This window comes from Anser brachyrhynchus (genome assembly GCF_964034855.1).
Source record: "Anser brachyrhynchus genome assembly, chromosome: W".
In the NCBI taxonomy this organism is placed as follows: Eukaryota; Metazoa; Chordata; class Aves; order Anseriformes; family Anatidae; genus Anser; species Anser brachyrhynchus.
In genome coordinates, this window is record NC_137704.1 from 17143752 (window position 1) to 17169116 (window position 25365).

Consider the following 25365-nt stretch of genomic DNA (forward strand, 5'->3'; position numbering starts at 1 on the left):
CACCAGGCCAAGGACTTTCCAGCTTCTCGCTCTGTCCTGCCAACAAGCAGGCTAGGGGTGCAGCAGGAGCTGGGAGGGGACAGACCCAGGACAGCTGACCCAAACTGGCCAAAGGGGTATTCCATACCATATGGCATTATGGTAAACAATAGATAGGGGTGGCTAGCCGGGGTGGGGGGGGCAGCTGCTCGGGGATAGGCTAGGCATCGGTCAGCAGGTGGTGAGCAACTGCATTGTGCATCACTTGTTTCGTACACATTATTAGTAGGAGTGCTATTATCATTATTATTATATTCCTGTCTTAATAAACTGTCTCTATCTCAACTCACAGGCTTCACTTTCCTGATTCTCTCCCCTATCCCAGAGAGGGAGGGGGGAGGGTGAGCAAACAGCTGTGTGGTGTTTAGCTGCCAACTGGGTTAAACCACAACACCTTACTACAAAAAAGCAACTCAAAAGTGAAGACTGTCCAACCAATCTGGTGTTTGGATCACAGTCAGCTGCATACAGCTACTATCTTCACCATCAAAGAGTTTGCATGCATAACTACATTTGAATTTCATAGACAAATACTGAAAAAATAAGGAACAGAAATGCTTGGCTCTGCACAGGTAGGGTGGCCAAACAATGTAATGCATTGGCAATCCTAAGATCTATCTTTATAGAGCAATCATCAAGAAAAAACTTACAATGAAGCCATGTCAGAAATGCTGCATCGTAACACAGTGTGGTTATACTGTGCTGACTGATGTTATCTCAAACGGAACTCCAAACTTCATCTGATTTCCTGTAATCTTATTTATACTTCTACTTTGTTTTGTACATCTTCACACAAGCAGTTTAAGTAAAAGTTGTTTCTATTCTCTACAAGCTTGCCTTATTTTTCCACAACAGCAGCTTTTAATTAAACACTATTTAGAAAGCATCAGTAAAAGCCAAAAACTTGATATCCATAGAAGTTCCATTCACTCTCCCATACATCCTTGGGAGAGAGACCTGTTATTCACAAGCCTTCCTTTTCATCTGCTGAAACAAGTATTGGACATACTCTGCCTGAGAGATCCTGTTATTTCACTGTACCCACTACAGACATGGGAGTTTTCTCAAACTAGAATGGCAAGACTACTGTTGCTAAGCCAGTTTTTCCTAGTAAATCTACCTATTCCAAAATCGGAGCAAGGAGGCATTACGATTCAAAGAAAGCAGATTAGTCACATACAAACCCAGTCCCTTCATTTTTACAGTCAGCATTGGAACCCTTTGCTTTAAGGAAATATGTTTATATAAATGGGGGGAACTAAAAAGGCAGAAAAATTAAGCCAGCGAGAAGATGTATTTCAAGAGCTGTCTGTGGTTTTACATTTTCTAGAAGAAAGAGGCTGGGGTCCATGCTCTCTCCGCACTGCAAAAAAAACATTAACTTAGCCCTGAATGTCTATGCCAAAATAAAGCGATCCAATAAAAAGAACAATCTAAACCACAGGAAATGTAATTCCATTTAGTCTCGAATCCTCTCCCAAAGAAGGAAGTTCATTATTCCACCACTGTCAACTCCCCTACAATCTGTTACACAACACACTTCCAGAATATTCCGGAATATTTTATAACTGGTTCTGTTCAACAGCCCTGACAAAAGATAAAATAGTGAGTCACTTAGCAGCCCTCTCAAAGCTAAAACTCAGCTTCTTCTATCCATGGAGTTCCCATCTATGTATCAATAAATCTTTGCTGTGATTACACCTCAACTTTCTTCAGAAGATTTTAGCCCTGGTTAGTTCCTGTGTTAATGTGAACACTTAACTGCTGATCTGAACTTCTACCACAATCCTCAATTTTAGCCAACATGCAACAAGCAAAAAGCTATGAACTATTTTGTCTACTAAGCCTATAAAATCCACCACCTTGACATATCATCATGCTTATAAGCCACATGCCGAAAATGTAGATAATGATTTGGCTTTGCCAAAGCCTAGTCTGAGAAACATTTCTGACATAATGAAGCACGGAAGTTTTAACAATGACTGTTTTTTAGTGTGATTCTGTGATACCCTGCTTCACCATCTATTTTGACAATTTAGACTACCTTAATTTAAACTCAAGGTTGTGCATGTAGGAGCAACCCCTTCTTACTTTAATCATAACTTACAAGTTTTACACCTCAATAATTTATTAGCACCATCTTCAATAGAGATGCAAATAAACTAGTTCAGCATTACATTGGTACTCAGACTATGCTGTTCCGGCAGTTTCCACTGGGCTTTTTCAACCTTATGATCTCTGAAGGGTTTATAGACTGCTAACAATTATTCTCCCTCCTTAGCAATAACTTTATTAAAAGCCTCTCCGCTGTTTTAACCCAACATTTACACTCCATTCACTTCAAGTTGTCTTCACATAATCTGACTGATTAAGCCTTTCTTCTATTCCGATTTGAATGTTGTATTTAATTATGCGTAAGTGTATACATACTCCTTTTGAGCTAAATCCAACAGTTCTTTAAACTTGAGCCAGATTTTTTTCTTGCATACCTCTTGCTAACAAAGAGGTACCAATTTCATTACTCAAATTTTTCATTTAATCTAATTAGGCTTTTACAAAATTGGCTTAATTTAGCCGAGAATCCTCACCCACATACCAATGGCTCACATTTGCATGGATATATTGCAAAAGCAGATAAAAGAAACAAAACCCCAGGATCTACAGTGCAACCTGGTATTATTTAACTTCAGAATTAAGGATTAAAAAAAAATAATTGTTCTGTACTGCAATATGGTATTGATGTGTCAGACTTTATTCTTTCAGTATACAATTTCTAGAGACATCTAAGGTTTTTTGTTGTTGTTTAAAACCACATCTGCAGCTCTCCAAAATTATGAAATCTCAGTTTGAGAAATAATGAAAACTGCTCAGTTTGAAGTTAGTTTTTCTTTCCAAATTCCCATACTACATTAAAAAAAATGCACCATCTAAACTATAGGTTTTAGTTTGTTCTATAGAGAATATAATTAGACTATTCAAAAGCAGATAAAAGACTACTTTTCCACTCAACGATTTTTAGCTTTTTCCTCTACATAAACACACATCTTACTCCTGCAAAGTTTTTTCCACTCCAAGTTCCAATATATTTGCCATCCCTTAAATGCATGTTCACCAGCTGTTTTAGTCTGCATAATGAACTCAGTCACTTCAATACTTTCCCTTGGGTCCCATCAAACTGTATCCCCACACCACAACCTAACAAACTCATTATACTACACACAGAAAAGCACAGAGACCAAAATGACTATAGGTCTAACACAGCAAATAACTGTATAACAAGTTCTGAAACTTCTAGATGCTGTCAGTGTTTTCACTACAATAAGCAAGCAAGACTAAGTGAGCTATGTGAGGAAGTGAACTCTGATGAAATTCCTTGCTCAATGAACTTTAGTGCAATACTAAAATCAGGTTACCTGTCTTTATGACTTAGGAGCTCCATAGCTGAAGGAGAGAAAAGGAAAATATGGGATTCAACTTGAAGACAACATAGCTACAGTAGCTATATATAGCTTTCAAGCCAGACAGAAATAGTGCACGGTAGCAAAAGGAAAAAAACATAAAGGCTTTTTTCTTACCTGTATTCAGCTCCCCATCCTTTAACAAAACTCATTCTTATAGTACACATTCTAGTAAGCTGATAAACTGCTTCAAAACCCTGATTCACAGATTGAGCCAGAAGAGCAGCAAATTCTTGATTATTGAAGATTTTTAGATTGCATCCTACAAAGGAAAAGTCAAGAAGTACACTTAAATACTTGGGTTTGCTACACAGAAGACCAAAACTATGAAGAAACCCTTTCTAGGCATCAAAAGGAAAGTAAGTGACATCCCACAAAAAAAATTGTTGGATTTTTTTTTTTGTACAAGACCTTTGGTAGGCTACTAACCTGGTGGAATTTTGCACACAGTTGCAGGATGCCAGCCATATCTTTGATTACAGTTCGGGCTCTGAACAAAAATTGCGCTATCACTTAGGCACTCAGCAAAAACTTCTCCACCAATGTAATAGAGGCGTACTCCCCTTCCTGTAACAAAATTCAAAGAAACTCTAGTTATGATATGACCCAGGCAGATTAACAAACAAGGGAGTATTTTGTTTTAGAGAAGGCTAAGTTTTTTTTTTGTTTGTTTGTTTGTTTCAACAAAAACAGAAGTCAATTATCTAGATAACCATACCACTGGTCTGACAGCTGTAGCAGGGACAGAACACAACTAGCTTGCATTTTTATCACACAATATTTGAAGGAAAGGCAGAATAATTTTTGGTCCAGCGATCTAGCATTTTCTAGCTACGCAATGGCTAGTAACCAAAGCCAAGTTAAGAAGCAAAGAATTTTTTCACTTGAAGTGCCACAATTAAAAGAAAAAGATTAGATTCAGCATAATTAAAACACATGCCAATATGAAGTGTTGTATGTGAAGTGGCACATGCTGTTAAGATGATGGGAAAAAACAGAACAAGTATACAACTTACACAGACTCTCCTCTTACATGCACCCACACAATTTCACAACCCACTGCATACCCCTTTTTCTGTACTACTTTGACAAAAACAATGGGACTTCATTTAGTCCTATTGTCAAGAAATCAGTAAGAAATCCTATTGTTCACTTCTGAAATATGATCTTGCTTTTTCTCAGAGGAAAAAAATCCGTATGGGTTATTTCTGGCACAAGTAAGAAGTAACGTACAATTGATTTCCCCCAAAAAAGCTAATTATAATTAATAGGTCCTTTCTTTAAAGGCCATAGTTTCTATTCCCATTTTTCTTCAAAAACATTTTTCAAATAAAATGTGAGCTACTCTCAAAAAAAAAGGGAGAATGCCTTACAGGTTTGCTTTTCCTCATCATTGACCATTTTAATCAGTCATCACAGGCATATCTTGGGCTTCTCCACCTCTAAAATTTTATGACACAAGCATTTGGATTTGGGGCAGAAGAAGTCAGAAGGTTCTACTAAAAGTCATTTCTACTAAAGGTCATAGAATCATAAAGATCGGAAAAGACCTCCAAGATCATCTGGTCCAACCATCCCCCTACCACCAATATCAGTAACAAAAAACTCTGGACTCAAAAACAGTGACCTCTGCCTTTCCAATTCTGTCCTTAGCAAGAGACACCACACTCCCCTTGGAAAGCCTTGAAGACAGTTCAGTGGCTGGTTGTATAATGGTGAAACAACCCTAAACAACAGATCTGCCTTTCCTACCCAGACCACTACTGATAACTTCATGGCTAAAATATTAAAATAGTTAAAAGATTAGATTTTTACCTATGTGTCGCCTTGTCATTTCCACTGTAGCATTTCTGTTTACATTGGAAAGCAGACCTAGACAAAATCGTTCTGAATTTGATGGATCTGTAAAACCATCTACAGTCAGGGAAGGCTGTGATGCATGGAAGGTTTCTCCCACTCTTTGATTCAATTCATAATATGCTATTGAACACCAGAACGCAGGCTCTGAATAAGTAACTGGTTGCAAGTCTAAAAAAAGTTAAATAAAAAATAAGAATAGCACAGAATTGAAGCTGAAATGAAACTTATCTGCCTTGCTATTTTTTTCTTCCAGAAATAATAGCTCAAGTCTCCTCAAACTACTCAAATTTAATTTTGCTTGCCATCGTTTTTACCTATCCCAGTAAAGAGAATAAAATTCAACATTCCACCAAAGGGAAAAGGTAAAGGGGAAGGGGTGATCTAAAATGATCACAGCTCACATACTTTACTTGTGCTTGCTCAGCAAAATGATTAAACCAATGTTACTGTAAGTACCAGACATTGAGACACTTCTATTACCATTTTATAACTTAAAAACACTTTGGCAACATTAAAGAGATTAAACTATCAAACACTGAACCACACAAAGGAAAAAAATATCGATATGAAAATTACGTTCCCTCGTATTACAATACATTCACCTTATATCCATCCATCTGAAGGCACTCTCCCTACTAAAGCTTCATATCTTCCCTATGCGTCTTCAGCTTTTCCTGTATTGCTTCCTCTTTTTACCTACTCTAATTACTTACTCAGCTCTCTGAACAGCATTTTCCTCTCACACCAACTCCCCACTCTTAAAGTCAAAGGAATCTGATCTTCCCAAGGCATTTACACAGACACCCAGCAATAGAACCTGATCAAAGCAGGTGGGCAACTAATGGAGGAGCAACAGTTGTCTTATGGCCACAGGTGAAACAGTACATGAGAAGAGCAGAACAGACAGACAGGGGGAGACTGCAAGTCTGGGCAGCACTACAGACAGGCTAATGTCCTTTAAAATATTTTATGAATTCAGTTCCTGAACAGACATGCAACCATATTACTCTTTGCTAGAAGCTCACCAGTTAGAGAAATAGGGTAGTAATTAACTAGTCATTAGCCCAGCTCTATTATGTTTATTATCAGGAAGCCAACCCAATAGTTTCCTCCTAATACAGCTCTTACTTTAAGGTACATTTTTATTTTTAGTGTAATTATATACATAAAGAGGATCCATCACACACACTGAAACAATTAAAAGTATTTCCAACTTACCCAGGCTATGATTAACTGGGGAGAGAGTACTAGGAGACAGCTCTGTTGGAGATCCTGTTGAAGCAACACAGATTAAGAGCAAATTATTCTCATCATTTCAGATGGAAACATACAACTATTACTTAGGTACCATCTTTATCTTAAAATTCTTTGGACTAAGAAACCTCAAAAAGCCTATAACCAGTTTTCCAACATGTTCCAACATCACATCTTTATTATGAATTAAAGTTACATTTAATTTTCCAGACTCCTGGGAACCTACCCCTCCTTGTAAAGACACTAATAACATGTTAGTGTTGCATTTAGCAGAGTTCTCTCTTCATGCACAGCCTGGGAACATATCTTTATTTATGCACTTCTCCAATGAGAAGGCAGTGACTTCTTCCACATTCAGTGACAAAAGCTAAGAAAGAGTGGACAAGTGGACAAGACAATCAAGATATTATTTCTTTATGTTTGATGGAGCTGGCTTATCTCCAGAAAAGAACAAGATGGATTTCCTCATCTGAGGAATTTATTCTTATTCTGGATGGACAGAGGAAAAAGAAAACTCTCCAACAATTTTCACACTAGTAGGCAAAATACAGGGGCAAAGGTGCTTTATGAAGAAACATTCCTACAATTACTGTTGATATCAGGCTTTTTTTAACTAAAGTAGTTATTGTCAACATAGTGGGAAAATATTGCAGTTCTTACATAAACTAGTGCAGTTGATTCCAATTAACCAAAAAAGGTTGCTAACATTAGCTAACCAAAACCACTCTCAGGACTGTCAGCACAGCAGGAGGTTCTCATCCAGCACATTAGCTATGCTTTTTCCAATTCTAAGGACGAACAGATTATCTAGAAACTCCATCACACAAAGGCACAAATGTTTAATGTTTCCATTACTCTTTAAATATAGCTTTCTAAACAAGAATGAATTTTAAACTCAGCAGAAGCAATAAGGTTGTCAGAGCTAAGAGAGATTCTCAAAATGCAGCATTTCTTTAACCTATTTAGGCCAACAGACAGTTTGCTTCATTGAAGCTGTTTTCAGAAGGGAAAGCTAGTAATAAGTTGAAACTAGTCAGCTATTAAAATCTATTTCAAGATTTTCTGATGAAGCCTTAATTAGACTTTTATGCTTTTGTTATGAAACAAATGAAATGTACTTAACGTGGCACAGTGTTTTAAAAGTGTTACCCTGGCAAAAAACTATTTTGCTCACAAAAGATTAAAAACTGATATTTTCAACACAAAACAACAGGTTGTACAGAGGGCTACTGCCAATATCATTTGGGCTTAAGTCATACCACTATGTAAAGGGATCACAACTAGTAATCCCAAGTCTTGAAAGCAGTGAAAGTTTTACCTGTATCCATGCTTTGGTTCAACTGCTGGTCACTTGTTTCTCCATCTTCACTGATGTATCCTGGAGGTGGGGTTTCTGTTTAAAAAGAAAGTACCCATCTATTGGTTGAATGAATAGGGAAACTTGTAAGATTTAACATTTGGGGGTTTAGTCCTCAAGTCCTCATAAGCTCTATATGATACCTGAATACTGAATTAGAATTTCCTTTTGCTGGACTTTCTTTCTACCACAGGAATTTAAATCCATTACCTGGCTTATTGTCTACATAAGATGTATCATCTTTTGTACGCCTGCCAATTGCTCAAACATATTATATAATTAATAGACAATCCTTGTTTGTTCCATGTAATACAAGATACTTTCACTACAATGAGTAACAATTTTGCAATTGTGATTAACAGCTTTCACATTTAATAGAATTACAAATGAAAAACCATCAGGTGACTTCTACAAAAAAACAAGCTGTCTTTATGTACTATAACCATCAGATCAGACACCCTCCTACACCCTAGAAGTTAAGATTTAAAGGTTATTTTTCAGTTCAGTCCCCACATTCATTTTTCTTCAGTACCCAACAGTTGATTTCACTCATTAACAACTACATTATCTAACCCATTATGATGCACAAGCTATTGTTATTATAAATTCCACACTATCGAAAAAACATCTACTCTTTTAACTAGCTGTCTAAAGCCGGGAATTTTACAGACCAAAGTAAACTCAATAACAAATATAAAGCATTTTGATACTAGATATTTTGTCTAATTTCACAAAAATATCTTCAAATCCCATGAGAGTATGGTTGTTCCTTTTCCCCATTCAAAATGTACTTTGTAATCCAGATAATGAGTTAACCAACTGCCTTTCAGGAAGTAATCTTGTCTGAACTGGGCAAGTGTCTTTTCCTATATATTAGCTACAAAACGTCGGTTTCTTTAGTGAAAGTGGTCAAAGCTAACTGATCTCTACAATCACCTTAGAATTATTTCAAACATCTGATAGATTAAACTAATTTAATTATGTATTATCAAAGAGCAGAAACAAAGCCTTTTGCCTAAGAATTAAAATCAAGTTATATCTAATATCTATTGCTGTACGTCTCTGACATAAGGAAGATCAGAAGGAAAATTAAATCAGTTGATTAAATAAAAATGAACCAAAGGAACTGCATCTTTGGTTCAGTCTATAAAACTACACACTAAATATAGATGTGAAAAAATTCAAGTGAGAATTTAAAAGGAAGATTAAGGGAAATCTTTACTAACAAGAACTATGATGACAAAAATCACATGGTTTTGAACATTTTTATAGAATTCATTGTGATAAACCAGACTCTACCCATCTTAAAATTATTTGTTATACTTAAGCCCACAGACATGGTAAAAGGTCAATAACCACTTCCAACCCAACTCACACCTCCTGTTTCCAGTTGCTAATCTAGGCTGTTTGGCACAGGTTATTTTCCATATCTAGCCTGTCTGAACACAGAAGATCCCCTCTAATCTAGTACTATTAATACTGTTTTAGGGTCAGAGGTGAGCATCAAGACAGCTGGAAAGAAGTGTTCAAGTGCAGCATTAAAGTTCCTAGCAGAGCATGAATACTGCCACAAGTTTGGACAAAGCAGCTCAGCACATCCCAGATTTGGAAGGGCCCTGGAGGCCATCCTGCACCTCCACAATCACTATCTGCCCAGCAAACATACAAGAGCTACACTGTAGGTAAAATAGATCTCTTTGTAGACATACTGAGACAGTATTGTGGTACAGTACTACCACAGTTAGTCTGGTTTACTACTAAAGAAATGTTCTCTGAAGCAGGCTGTCAAGACACACAAGGCTTATCAGAACCTAGCTAAGTAGTCAAGATTAGTTAAGGTGGTCAAAATAAGATACGATTCTTGAATACAAGAGGAGGGTGTCAGTGGCAAAGAGGAGGCAAGGTGTGGTGAGTTGCATAAACATTTGAAGATCATGTGAGTACCCGCATTCACCTTGAACAGACTTCTTGCAAATAACTACCTGGAGTTCCTTGAGCTCGTTTCCTGTATTTTCAAATGGTGACTTTCCAGTAAGTTGTCTGCAAACACTATCAAAAGCCCTCTGATGGAGTCAATGAAGTATACATAAGCGAAGAAAGCAACATCAAGTTCTAGCATCTTAAATAGCTCTTTAAATATCTCATCCTTAAGTGGCAACAAATTTGGCACCAATTAAACAGAGGAGATCAAATTCATGGAAGTTTTCTTGGTGCCATTTCAATTCTCAGATACATTTAAAGAAAATGCAAGCAACATCCTGTGTAAGACATGTAGATACAGTTTATATACTGCACACATCTGAGTTTCAAGGCAGTCATTCTTTTGGAGAGCCAGGACCTGAATTTTCAGCTTATTCATCAGTCCTTGGATGCTGTAATACAGTTGCATTCAACTTATGAAAAACTTCAGCTTGGCTTGGTTTTATATTCCAGACAACTTCCTGAAGAGGTAGGAAACAGGAAATTGGGACAGGAAACAAAGGTCACTCATCTTACATTTCAGTAAGGACACAGGCTTGTGTGTGCACTGTAGCAGCTCAGTCTTGAATTTTGTTTTGGGGGTAGGGAAGAAGCATTCTTTAGAAGTTCAGTACAGTTACATTGTTCCTTTCCTGAACACTAACAAAAACTGTATGCACACAATTGTAACAAGTACACAAAGCAGACCTTGATCAATTGCAAGCTACACTGCTTTGCAACTTAGTTTTCTCTGCATACTGCACATGGTGGAATTGAGCAGTTTACTACTCAATCTCCAATACACAGCATTTGGCAACACCTACATGTTTATAGAAGTCTTAAACCATAACATGAAGGTCTACTTTGTACTCATCAGCATTTTGAACCTTAAGCTATTGAAACCAAGTAAGCTACTCTGAAACCACAGCAATACCTTTTTCACACAGGATCATGTTCTGCAAGTAACAGTGTTCAGGCTTTCCATTGGAGTTAATGCAGAAAATCAACAAGATTTAATTGGTATGTTTTTCAATTCATTTCATCACTTTGTGAAATCACCAACACTGCAGCAACAATGGAACAAAGATAAGTGTACTGCTCGCGTTGGGAGTTCAGCAAATACCTGGTATGTAATTGCTCTGTGGTTCAATTCCAGCTGGAAAGTTAGTGTTTTCAGGAATGGAATGGGTATAGTCATCAAGAGGCGGAAGCTCTGTTAGAATCTCAGTGTGCCGTGGCACTAGTACAGGAGGCAAGACTGGAAAAGCAAAATTCAAAGTATTAGTAAGACCCTCAAATACACACTTCTATGAACCAAAAGGAAAAAAAACTAAAACATCTAACAATTTCTTCAGATGTTTCTCAGTACTGCTAATACTGCAATCGTACCACTAGTTACCAGAACAGATTCCTGAGGTGTTTTTGAGTAAGACCACTCTATATTAGTGAGACAACTCTTTCATTTTCATGCTGGACCATACCATTGCTAGCAGTACTGGAAGCATTTGTCATTGTTATTCAACACGTGTAAAAATTTTTCAGCATCTTTATTACTAAAAACTTTCAGTGGATGGTATTCTCAAAACCTGTACCTTTAATCATCTTGTAGTTTTGGCAAGAGAGCACATCATCCTTCTATTTTTTTTTAATCTAAAATATTATGCTGAACAAGTGTGTACATACAGATGCTGCTATAAAATCAGAAACAGTCTTCCTACCTGGTGTCTCCACTCTCTGGTAGTGGTAAGGGTTTACACATACTTCATCCTTTTTAAGATTAAAAGCATATTCGCAGTTTTCAATTGCTTTAAGTTCATGGTGACTGTGAAGATCTGGCCAGCGCCACAAACGACAGTAAATAACATGTGGTAACCCTTTACGATGAGATACCTGTAGTCGGCCATCAAGAGATCTACACGGGAAAGATGTTGAGAAGTATTTACAGACTGCACACTGTCTCTTAATCACTCAAGCAACAGTGTACACACATGGGAAAGGCAGTTTGTTCATTTTCAGAGTTCACTCAATTGACACTATTAGTGACATTTGTACTCTTGTTAAAAGGCTTCAGATGAGACAAGTGATGATATCAAACAGCATTTTTACTTTTTTGAGGATGTTCAAATTATTGCCAGTGAACTTAGGGTTCAATAAAAGCCACTTTTACCTCCAACCAAGTATTTAGGTATGCTTCACATATTTAGGTATGCTTCACATACATTTTTTAAAAAGTCAAAAAACAATTGTTGAAAGAAAAACACACATTTAATAGTCCCTCCAGTTTCTTAACCTCAAGGCTTTGCTGTGGCACAGATGCTTTATGGCATTAAGCATAAGAACTCCCCCAGGACTGCAAATAAGCCTCTAAGCAGTCAGCTGCCCACATGATCCACATGGCAGTATAACTGTAATGCAAAAAGCATGAACACGCATCTCCTAAGGGCTGTACAGCTTATCTTCTTGACTTCATCTGCCTTGCTACCAGCTGAAAATGTTTTGCTAGTTTTAAGACTGACTGCATATGCTTACACAAATGCAGATGTTTATGATCGTTATGGGATGGGAGACAAACGTCAATACACAAATCAAGTAATGTGACATGAAAAAAATAAAGACCCTGTTTAGAATTTGCCCACCATTAACTACTGAAGAATTTACAAACAGCTCTTTAGTAGCTCGTATCTGAGCCAATTAGCAAGGTTTAACTGAAAGCTTGTGGCATACAAAGCAGTTTAAACGCTCTGTAAGATTAGGTCTAAAGAATTAAGTAGCCCAACTTTGTTAATATAAATACCAAATCACATTAGAGCTTGCATTTAACAAGTCTTCCCATTCTTTCAAGGGCACTGGCATGAAAAAGGAATATTCCGGAATTAGAATTTCATTGGTCAAAACATCAGCTGAGAACACTTGGATTTCTACACCGGCAAGCAAATATTTTAAAATGCTGTACCACGAGAGGCCTAGGAAGCATTTTAGTCTATTTTACAGCTAAAGCATCCCATTACAGACCCTCCAAATCCAATCCCTCCCACAAGTTTTCTATGATGCGATAGAGGGCAGAATATTCACCTGGTTTGTTCAGAGAAGTTGTAAAGGCCTGTTGTATCCCACTGATCTATCGTGTTTGGTGTACTCAGTCCCCAAATTTCAGAGCAAGTGCTGTGCATAAATTGAAAACAAAAACAAAAAATTGATATGAATATGGAATATGGTTATTCAAAACACCATGATGTCAAACATGGAAAAATGTACAGAATACTTCCTTTCACATAGAAGATAGAGCGTTATTAGACTTGCATTTAAACAGACATCTCATGCTATATTTTCTATATGAAGGAGGCTATCAAAATGGAACACGTGATTCAAGGTAAATGATAATGTTTTTAAAAGGTGAACAAGTTTTCTGACCAAGTAGTCAATACAGCTGCAACGTTCCTTAAAACAGGCAAAACTTTAGCCTAGCTCTTAAAATTCAATTTTCGAGGGTAGTTTCAGGTCTGTTGGTTTGTTTTGTTTTTGCTTTTAAATATAAGCTGCCCTAAAATTACAAACAAAGGCCATGTGTCTGAATCATCACAGCCTAACTTTAAGGTACCATCACTTCAGCAGTCTCATTCTCCATGCACGTACTAGTTTACCGCTTTTCCCAAAACAGGGACACTCACTGAAGAAAACCATGTTGCAGCTGATATTTCACACTATTTTACGTACTCTCATTGATTAAATAACTGAAAACTATTTTCTTACGCATATAAAACATATTGCTTTTCCTGTGCCCCCTTTTCCAACACTCCCACCTGTTTCCTTGCCACCTTCTTTCTCTGGGGTGTCCTGGGTTTCAGTGCAAGTTATGGCTCCATCATACAGTCACTTCTGAATACTGTTTCTTTTCATAGGGCTTGGAATATGCTATCAACTTTAATAGTTCAAATATTTATAGAGAAAAAATAATAATATAAGGTATTGTTCATCATGCTCTAAGGGCTATAAAATTTTACTTTTGAATTTGTTGACTTGAGTCTTGTGAAGCAACTCTGTGACAAGAGGGGGGGGGGGACTCGATTGTTCTTGTGCACACCGAGACCGATAAGCTGCACTTTTGCTACCCTGAGCCAATGACCTGTCATGTTTTTGACAAAATGCTGTACTCTAGTGAACTCTTGCTCATTATAATACTAAAACACACCTCCATCCCAAAAGCCACCCGCCTCCAGGATGCGACCACCCCTCACTGACCATGTGCTCTGAATTTCTCAGAGTCTATACCTTTAAATGAAGGCGAGAAAACTTTTCACCAATCACAACTAAGATATGCTTGACTAGAGTCACTCAAGCTCCACCTAAAAGATAGATGGCCTAAGAGAGAGGGGATGTTAGGGGAGATACCATCATGAGGACCTCTTGATTTCTGGGATCAGTCGACAGGCTGAGCCTCTCTTCCCCCCCCCCCCCCCCCCCATTGGGACGCCTTTGGGTGAGATTTGAACACTTGGTTATACTGGGTGTCTCCGTGGAAACTTAGAAATCTCTATAGAGTCTTTGTGCCTTTTAATGCATTAATAGCCAGCCTGTGCACCTGTGTATTTCATGCATGCTAGCTTGCTTTTGCAGACAGTAAATTATCACCAGCGATCCAAAGAACCTGTGTACCTGTTGCTGTTATAAATTGCACTTAACTGCATCGTTCCTAGCTGTGACAGTTCTCATTGAGCACGACTAGAGTGAGGGCATGTTACATTGTTGGAGAATCCGTGATTGTGATAGTTCAGTACCCTGAATCCAACTGGACCTGTAATGGTTGAACAGCTACACCCCTTAACATGACAAAGCACTACAGAGTCTGCAGGAAATGTATGATCTGTATGAGCAAATGTAGTCAATTTTACCATTCATTGGGAGAAACATCTAAGGAAATGGTTTCCCCACTCTCCTCAAACAAGATCCACTGCCCAAGAGGTGCAAGACTTCCTCCTACTATGTCACCCAGCCTAACCTAGGACTCTTAATATTCATACACACACATTCAGAATGAGATTTCTGACCACCATCAAAACATTCTTCATACACAGCACCTCCGTTAGCCTGCAGTTACTGCTCCTATACGTGCTCATTCACACACAAACAATAGCCTGGTGGAAGGCTGAGACTCCTATTCATTCCAGATTGCTGGTGGCTATAAAGAAGGTAACTAAAGAAGGTAACTGCATTCTGAAAGATGCTTAAGCAGCCACTAAAACCATCTAATAAACGGAGGCACAGACTTAGTGCCCCAGAATAAATAGGAAACATTATCTCCTAAACTTACCTTTCTGAAGTGTCCCAAACCCCTCAGGGGGGAAGGTTCCTTCTTTGCCTTACTCCATAAAGATTTCAGAAGAATCGAGGACTAACAGTTGTACTCATAAGTTAAGTCGCATCTGGAAACATTCCCAGGCCCTGGAACATGATCATGTATGCTAGAAAGCAGCTAGGACATTCCCCAGCACCGCACTGTGCCAATTAGTGCTCTCCCACTCAATTCCCAGGTCTGAGAGTCGGCACACAATTGGGACCGCTTGCACTGGGCAGTTCAGCTGCAGCTACCCTGCCCTGGAAGCAAAGAGCGTAAAAGCATGGACACAGGCAGTCCCGAGCCAGTTGGCCACAGTGCCCGGGAACATTCCCAGGCACGTTTAATTTATTAGGAGCGAAGTAGCCAACAAGTATCACCATTTCACCTTTAGTGAGCAGGCTGCCCTGAGGCTGAAGCCTTGAAGCACACTTCAGGCTTCATGTTTTATAGAACAGCTTTTTTTGTTGTTGTTGTTTTGAACCCATTGTATATTGCAGCACTGGTAAGCCATCATTGTTTCCAAAATATATTTTGACTCCTGCAGCCAAGCAGGACTTAAATCTTTCCTGTGTAGACAGGGCTTAAATATACCCCAAAATACAAGCTCAGCGCTAATACACCTCCTCCCAGCAGAGTGGACACATTTATTCCAAGGAGCATTTTCATAGCTGGTCTCAATACAATTTAACTGTTGACATAAACGAGGTCAACTGTTCAAAAGCTAGTTTTGCTGTTGATTTTTATTTACTCATTTTATTATCTTGAGGGTCATCACGCGGCACTTGCAGGGCAACCAGGTGATGAGGCCCAGTCAGCATGGGTTTATGAAAGGCAGGTCCTGCTTGACGAACCCGATCTCCTTCTATGACCAAGTGACGCGCTTGGTGGACGAAGGAAAGGCTGTGGATGTGGTTTACCTTGACCTCAGTAAGGCTTTTGACACAGTTGCCCACAACATTCTCCTCAAGAAACTGGCTGCTCGGGGCTTGGACTGGCGTACGCTTCGCTGGGTTAGAAAATGGCTGGATAGCCGGGCCCAGAGAGTTGTGGTGAATGGAGTCAAATCTGGTTGGAGGCCGGTCACTAGTGGAGTCCCCCAGGGCTCGGTACTGGGGCCGGTCCTCTTTAATATCTTTATTGATGATCTGGATGAGGGCGTCCAGTGCACCCTCAGTAAGTTTGCAGATGACACCAAGCTAAGTGCATGTGTCGATCTGCTCGAGGGCAGGAAGGCTCTGCAGGAGGATCTGGATAGGCTGGAGCGATGGGCTGAGGCCAACTGTATGAAGTTCAACAAGGCCACGTGCCGGGTCCTGCACCTGGGGCACAACAACCCCAAGCAGAGCTACAGGCTGGGAGATGAGTGGCTGGAAAGCTGCCTGGCAGAGAAGGACCTGGGAGTATTGGTTGATAGTCGGCTGAATATGAGCCAGCAGCGTGCCCAGGTGGCCAAGAAGGCCAACAGCATCCTGGCCTGTATAAGAAGCAGTGTGGCCAGCAGGTCTAGGGAAGTGATTGTGCCCCTGTACTCGGCTCTGGTGAGGCCGCACCTCGAGTACTGTGTTCAGTTTTGGGCCCCTCGCTACAGGAAGGACATGGACGTGCTCGAGCGAGTCCAGAGAAGGGCGACCAAGCTGGTGAGGGGTCTGGAGAACAAGTCTTACGAGGAGCGGCTGAGGGAGCTGGGCTTGTTCAGCCTGGAGAAGAGGAGGCTCAGGGGCGACCTTATCGCTCTCTACAGTTACCTTAAAGGAGGCTGTAGAGAGGTGGGGGTTGGTCTGTTCTCCCACGTGCCTGGTGACAGGACAAGGGGGAATGGGCGAAAGTTGCGACAGGGGAGTTTTAGGTTGGATGTTAGGAAGTACTTCTTTACCGAAAGGGTTATTAAGCATTGGAACGGGCTGCCCAGGGAGGTGGTGGAGTCACCATCCCTGGAGGTCTTTAAAAGACGTTTAGATGTAGAGCTTAGCGATATGGTTTAGTGGAGTACTTAGTGTTAGGTCGAAGGTCGGACTCGATGATCTTGAGGTCTCTTCCAACCTAGAAATCTGTGATACTGTGAAATCACCATATTCTGTGGCCTCCTGCACTTCAAACAAGCTTGCTCTAGGATACTAACATTGCCGCTTTTGCAGACCCTACAAAATTACTGAATTTTAAGGGACTTTAAGAATTCAAACAATCAAATTGGCTTAATTTTCCACGTGTTCTGAAGTTCCAGCAAAAGAAGATGGAGAAATGCTCTAAAGATACTTGCAACAAGGAACTACTAAACCCAGGGATTTTCAGGGAAAAGTCAATGTTCTAGCGAACATTTGCTACACACACAGCCTGGGACAACTCAGTCCTGCAATTCCAATGTCAGGACTGACCAGAACACAGATGTGGTGAAGAAAGGGTCAGACAAGTTATAACTGGGTGGAACCAACGCTACTTCTGCCTAAGCCTTTCCCTAAACAGGAAGGGCTGCAAGAATTGGAGTTTCAACCTTTTTATCCGCTTATAAGGAGCAGCATCTCAGATGATATTACACAATTCTGGCAAGAAGAATCTTTAACGTGGCTATCAGCATGCAACAGTACAAAGTATGCCTTCAATTCTTCCATTTCATTATTTCTTTTAACAGGAAAATCCAAGCTCCAAAAAAAACCTACTCTGGGCAAGAAATTACCTAAACAGCAGAGAGCTGTAGCAATGCTTCACAATTTTGAGACCAAGTGCCCAAACCACTTCTCTTTAGTAAGACGCACAATACTGACACATAGGAAAAACATGGGTGCAGGAAGAACAAAGATAACCAAAAAATCTTTGTATTGTGTAAGTCTACATGGTACAGATGATGTTCCCAATCAGCATAAACAGTGCAAGCTATCTTACTTGAATAGTAGGCTTACTTGATATAAGCCTACTACAAAAGTGGACATCTACTTCAAATAAGTGAATTTTTAACCTGCCCATAAAGAATTGTGAGAAACACTCCGTAGCCAATAACTTAGGCTCAGGCGAGGATCTCAGTGAAGTAGTAATTTATTCGCGATTGCAATGGCGGGCGCCCCACAAGCAGGAGAGCGCACCTACTAGTTCCAAAACCCAGTTTATATACTTTTTGATGACAGGACCCTCCCCTGTTTCCCCACTGGAGTGGGTAATCCAGGTTCACAATCTATCTGATGCTTCACAGACAATGCCTGGCCTTCAGTTGCCGGCCTGTTTTTGAGGTGGTAATGTTTTCTCCCCTTATCTGGCTTGACTTAACATAGTGATTTTCACCTGATTGCTCTAAGGAGTCTGGTTGTCTGCATTTTAGGAGGTCACCTGCTGAGCTTTCTTATCACTGTAAGCATATCTCAATACCACATTCCTTCCTTCTATACAATGTAACACTGCAAAAACAACATTTCTATTCCCACAATTCCCCCCTTTTCTCTTTTTATAATTTGTTGATTTTTGCAAAATTTTTCTCTAAGGTGTAATTTGATAGATGTCTTCCTCTTCTTCACTTTCTTTGCTTTCCATTTCCTCTAATATCATCATCTTATCTGAGTAGGGTGGTGGATCCATGGTCATTTGTTTCAAAAGTGCAATTTCAGTAAACCGCTGGACAAGTCCCCTTACACAGGGGATAATGCAACAACCAATGGCTGTCAAAACTCCTGCTACTACAATCAAGGATGTAAATATGGACACTACCGTTCCTTTCCATTTACCAAACCAAGATTCCAACCATCCTGTGATGGAAGTGTCTGCTCCTGAGTTTTCTGCCAATTCATTGGCAAGGGTGGTAAGCCCTTGCAATGCTCTAGTTACTGTGCCATCCGGGGCAGTATTGTTAGGGATAAAAGTACAACAACGGTTACCCAGCATCACGCACACACCACCTTTCTCCGCAAGAATCATATCTAATGCTATTCTGTTTTCCCAAGCCATTTTGCTGGTGGCATCTAGTTGTTCAGCGATTCCTCTTATCGCATCTCTTGTATAGTTTATGAATCTCTGCTGATTATAATAGATATAAGTAATCCAATCCACATTTTTATTAATTGTTACCCACCAGAGCAGTGACTCAAACCCTGTAGCAATTTGATTCCTGGCTTTACATCAGGAACTCCTCTAGGCACCCCAATAGAATCTATGTACGCTCTATCATCAAATGATACTCCTAAGCTTCTTTTTCTTCTTCTGGGTATTTGTGATGTTTCTCTTTCAAATGCCAAGGTGAAGGGTATAGCTAATTGAACAAGCGCACAAGTGCCTCCCCAGTTAGATGGCAGGATGGACCGTAAGATCTTCCCTCCACAGTACCACCGGAGATCTGCCCTGGGGATCTCAAGTCTTGAGCAGTTTCCCATCAAGTCCTTGGTAGCATTCAAGGTCCTCGTGCACAAGGCAAATTCTCCCAGATGCCGGGTAGCACTCACACCCTGCCGTGAGAGGCAAGCTGTATGGTTACCTATAGCTGTGGAGAATGCAGGGGGAACCCTGATATTGCTATCATGCAAGGAAGGGAACAGCAAAGAGAGAGACTTACAGGCCTCACTTCCCCAGACAGTCTCTTCTTGGTACAATGCAATCATATGTCGCATCCCCTGGGAATCCTTGGTCCACCCCAATGGGCAGGGCACTATCTGGGCAATCGGTCATCCCGAGGCACAAGCATAGCAATCGCTATGGTTGAGACTCTGGACAGTATATTTGACCCATTCTATCCAGGCATTCATATCCCCATACCCTGTTTCAATCTCAAATGTTTGAACTGCCGCATTTCAAAGAGGGCCTCCTGTTTTCTCCTTGAGTTTCTCCCTTTCTCTGATGGCAATAGAGGATCGTTTCCATACAGCTATTCTCAACCGGGCTGTTGGGTCTCTCCCAGTTATTTGTTCTCTCTGCTCGGTTGTCGTTGGGCATTTAAATCTCCACAAGCTAACACCTCACAAGCATCAAACATGACAGATTGTGGTACATAACCCTCTGTCACATTCACCCATATTTCTATGGTATATCCCATCTTACTATTATCTGATCATGCCTCTTCCAAGTTGCCAATTGACCAAGGCTTTCTCTGAGGCCTACAATCACTAGAAACAAAATTAATAATTGATTTTCCCCTGTCATTATTTTTAAACCTTAGGTTTCTAAATAATTATCAATACAAAGAATAAGACATACACTACTACTATAACAAACCCCCCTTGGGAACACTTCGATTCACTATAGGTCTCTCCTTTCTCTCAATCACAAGTCACACTCATTAGTTACCTGTGAAAATAAAAGGTTAGTTTACAATTGCAAGCTCTTATCCAGCTCAGAGTCCACTATGAGATTTTTCTCTTCGATTTCAGCTTCCAACAAGTCTTCTGTAGGAACAGCTTCCCAGGTACTAGGGTTGACGGATACCTTCACTCGAGTATAGTGAGTCCAACCTTTTTCTGCAGTTCCTATGGCTGTTTCAGTGGTTAGTAGTACTTGGAAGTGTCCTTCCCATTCAGGCCGGAGTTGATCCTTTCCAGGTCTGAATCAGGACCCAATTTCCCACGGGTCCTGAGAAATGACAAAGAGGACAACCCCAGAATACAGTTCTTAAGAAAACTCTCTTGTTTCAAATTGTGGTATCTCATCCCTTCTGCCCAGATAGGGCAATCCGAACAGCATCTCATATGGTGAAGTTCCTATATCGTTTCTTGGTGCTGTTTGAACCTGTAGGAGTGCTAAAAGTAAACATTTTACCCAAGGAAGTTGGGTTTTTAACACTAATTTAGTTAATTAGTGTTAATTAGTTAAACTAATTTAATTAATTTAGAGGAGGCTCAGGGGCGACCTTATCGCTCTCTACAGTTACCTTAAAGGAGGCTGTAGAGAGGTGGGGGTTGGTCTATTCTCCCACGTGCATGGTGACAGGACGAGGGGGAATGGGCGAAAGTTGCGACAGGGGAGTTTTAGGTTGGATGTTAGGAAGTACTTCTTTACCGAAAGGGTTATTAAGCGTTGGAACGGGCTGCCCAGGGAGGTGGTGGAGTCACCATCCCTGGAGGTCTTTAAAAGACGTTTAGATGTAGAGCTTAGCGATATGGTTTAGTGGAGTACTTAGTGTTAGGTCGGAGGTTGGACTCGATGATCTTGAGGTCTCTTCCAACCTAGAAATCTGTGATACTGTAATACTGTAATTGCTTCTTTAATGTCTGGTTCATTCGCTTTACATTCCCAGAAGAGGAGGGGTGCCAGGGGGTGTGAAAATCCCATTCAATCTCTAAGGCCTGCATTAACCCTTGCAGTACTTGTGAAGTGAAATGACTTCCTTGACCTGAATCAATGTTTTCAGCTATCCCATATCTAGGGACTATTTGCTCCAGTGATACCTTAGCCACCGTGTTCGCAGTGGCAGATACAGAGGGGAAAGCTTACACCCATCCAGTCACGTGGTCAACTAGGACAAACAAGTACTTAAGTCTCCCTGCTCTAGGTAACTCAGTAAAGTCTACCTACCTGTACACTTTGGAAAGGTTGAATCCCTGGCTCCCGTCCCCCTCTAGGTGAGTTACGGATGACCTTTTTATTTGCCTTTTGACATATGGTACATCCTCTGCATATTTGCTTCCCTAAAGTGTATATTCCTACACAGACATACTTTCTTAGCACAACATCACACATTGCTTGCACCTCCCAATGACTCTCTTGATGTAAAACGATTAATATTTGCCTCATTGGTGCTTTATTCAGCTTTTCTCTCCCATCAGGGAGTATCCATTTTCCCTCAGACTTCATGGCTCCTGATTCCTTAAAAAAAATCTTTATCTTAAAACTTTTTAGTTTTCTTAGTTTTCAACAATTCCCTGAATCCTCTCTGGATTTATTCTCCGTTTTCCCTCAGACATTAGATGCCTTAAATACCTGACTTCTCTTTCTACGTATTGTAATTTATTTTTCAATACTCCCAAGCCCTGCTTTCCCAGAAAGTTGAATAGCTTGTTAGTAGCTTCCTTCACAACTGTTTTCTCCTGTCCTGACAAAAAACGATCATCCACATTTTGTAACAGAAATTCCTCCTCGGGAGGTTGGAATTGCTCCAAAATCTGTTCTAGAACTTTGCCCAAATTAATCGGAGGCCCTGTAAACCCCTGAGGTAAAACTGTCCATATGTATTGTTGCTTCCGCCTCCACTTCAGGGTCTTTCCAGTCAGAGGTGAATATATCTTTGCTCTCAGGGCCTGAGAACACCCCATTAATACCACTGTTATTCCAGTCTACCAATTTACTATTTGAATGCCCAATTTCATCATCAAATCCCTTCCCAACAAGTTAGTCCCTGCCTTGGGTACATACAATAATTGCCCAGAGATCATTTTATCCCCTAGTCTCAGCTTGGTATCCCCCCAAGGTGGCACTGTTATCCCAGCCCCTTCTACCTCCATCACTTTTTAGGGTTTCATTAGTTAATTTAATCCCTGATACTTTACAGGCCAGTAATGACCTAGCTGCCCCAGTGTATTGTGTTTGATGTCAAGGTTCGGGAGGGGGCTGCAGTGGCAGCCCCCACGAGGAGAATCCAGAAACTACCCCGTGGCAGATAAGGGACAATTTCATCTGGCCCCAGAGGGGCCCACCACTGCCCAGAGCCAAGCCGTGAGCAACACAGTCCGTGCCTCTGTGAGAGCACATCCACGAAAACGAACAAACAAAAACCTGCTGCTCAACAGCAGCTGGGAGAGCGAGGAGTGAGAAACCTCCTCACAGACACCAAAGTCAGCACAGAACGAGGGGGTGGAGGTGCTCCAGGCACCGGAGCCGAAGCCCCCTGTGGCCTGTGGAGAGGCCCCTGGTGGAGCAGGCTGCCCCCCCTGCCCCCCCCCCCCGCCCCCCCCTTCTCGATACTTGGGAACCTGACCAAACACCACAGCAAATATACCAAAACTTCTAGACTGTTACTTAGATAATGCCTACATCCTCTTTCCCTGCTCATTCAACTTTCCCAACTCATTCAAAAAAACAGCTCTGTCAAACATTACATACCACACCTTTAACACCTTCAATAACCCTTTTTAACACTTCTTATCTTTCTCCAGCCTGTACTTTCACCAAAGTCTCAGTCATTAGCCAACTTAATTCCATACCTTCCTCCCTCATCCCATTTTCCTTCTCTCCTCCTTCTTCCACTCCGGATATTCCTACCTGAAGTGGCCAGCCTGCCCACACTTAAAACATCCCATCAAAGCCTGTCCCTGCTAGGATTCAGGCCACAACACGGGTAGCTTTCCTTGCCTGCCATTCCTTCATCTCTCTTCCTCTCTTCTCCATCCTGGCCCTGACTCCCCCTGAAGATTTTCTTCCTCTTTCTCCAACCCTCTGCCTGACTACCTGCTACACTGTCAATACCATTAGTTTCACTCTCTGCTTTTCCTTCTCATCTCCCCTCTTGACACACACATTCAGGACCTCCCACAGGAGGGCCCCCCAGTGACTGTTCACTACATCCCCCCCACCTTCTGGAGCATTTTCTGTGCATCTTGCCAGGCTTCAATCACAAAATGAACTTTCAAGAGCCCTTGGGATACCGGGTCCTCAGGATTCATCCCCAAGTACTTTCTCATTCTGACCCCAAGTCTCTCATATGATTTCTGTGTTGCACACTAATATTATTCCAGCCAGGATCGGCAAGTGGTTATTTCTGACCTTCCGGTATTACCCCTGGTCCTGGAGGATGAGTTCTTTCCCATTTTTGTATAGCAGCTCTCCTCCTGATCATTCCCATTTCTTTCCCAGTAAACAACATTTATATACATAATCCCCCCCCCAAGAGTATAAGTTCGGTCCTAGGAAACTCCTAACCTCTCTGCTGGTAAGGAGGGGGGGAAGTTCACTTAAGAGGATACACAGTTAGTGTTAGTACTGTTAGTATCAGGGAAGGCAAAATTCTCAGTACCTCTTCTACCTTGTTCTAATTCTTGCCAGAGCCTAGAGTACGCTCTTCTCTAGGGACAGTGTTAATTGCAGTCCCTGTCTCCTTTCCTGGAGCGACTGCTGCTGCCACCGGTGCAATATTAGGATTATAGGGAGCATAACTTGGCTCCTCCTCTGAAAAAAAAAAAGGAATCTTATTGTTTACACATAAATTTCAAGCCTGAATTTTCATCAGGCCCGTATTTTGGCCAAAATACTGATGTTTCCTTAATTGGTTCTTTTGTCCAGACTAATACACAATATTTAACCATTTTTTTTTATCATCTCCTCCAATTTTGAGATTATTTTTCCAATTTCTTATAATTCTTCAGGAAGAACTTTCGGTAGGCACTCCCCCAGGGATATCTCCCTGTACCCTGGAACTCATATTTCCCATTTTTCCTGTTCTGGAAAATGGGGGTGTACTGCCAAGCACTTCCCCGTGCAAGGATTACTGTACACCAAATTTCCCTGGTGTACTGCCAAGCACTTCCCCGTGCAAGGCTTACCGCACACCAAATTTCCCTGGTGTACTGCCAAGCACTTCCCTGTGCAAGGGCTTACCATACACCAAATTTCCCGAGACTCTTCCTTTCTCTCCCTTATCTCACGCTTCGTCCGTCTCCGGCCGCATCCCTCGCGGAGGTAGGGAACCGCGGATCAGGACTCCACACTCGCTCCGTACAAAAGTACGTCTCAATCACACATCACACAGAGTCTCACCCGACCCCCAAGGCAATACTTAATATTTCTTACCTTGGTCTGTGCACAGAGTTACCGGATCAATTCTTAAAACCCGGAGTGCCTACCTTCTTCCCTTCCCCACTCCTTCACGGATCCTGCCTCTTTAATCAGTCTCGGGCCCTCTGTCAGCTCACCGCAGAACCGCCACCGTCGCTGCACAGGACCCTGAAATCAGCGGGGCATGCCTTCCTGCTGCTGCGGCGGTGGGGCTCCCCGGTAGGTGACTGGATCCCGGACGAGCCCCCAAATTGTGAGAAACGCTCCGTAGCCAATAACTTAGGCTCAGGCGAGGATCTCAGTGAAGTAGTAATTTATTCGCGATTGCAATGGCGGGCGCCCCACAAGCAGGAGCGCGCACCCACTAGTTCCAAAACACAGTTTATATACTTTTTGATGACAGGACCCTCCCCTGTTTCCCCACTGGAGTG

At 41.1% G+C, this 25365-nt stretch overlaps 1 protein-coding gene across 7 annotated transcripts in view; it reads right to left on the reverse strand.

The window, feature by feature from the left end:
- The window catches only part of SMAD2 (SMAD family member 2), an 89232-nt gene that overhangs the window by 2341 nt on the left and 61526 nt on the right, over positions 1-25365 (reverse strand). For 5 of the 7 annotated variants that reach the window (XM_080572235.1, XM_080572232.1, XM_080572233.1 and 2 more), the window contains exons 3-10: positions 13000-13089; positions 11646-11839; positions 11051-11185; positions 7930-8004; positions 6576-6629; positions 5313-5525; positions 3927-4064; positions 3615-3759 (exon numbers count right to left, since the gene is read on the reverse strand). In XM_080572235.1, coding sequence (XP_080428361.1) covers positions 3615-3759; positions 3927-4064; positions 5313-5525; positions 6576-6629; positions 7930-8004; positions 11051-11185; positions 11646-11839; positions 13000-13089 — 1044 coding nt within the window. The remainder of the gene's footprint in view (positions 1-3614; positions 3760-3926; positions 4065-5312; positions 5526-6575; positions 6630-7929; positions 8005-11050; positions 11186-11645; positions 11840-12999; positions 13090-25365) is intronic. The other 2 variants (XM_080572237.1, XM_080572238.1) reach the window with 1 other exon arrangement.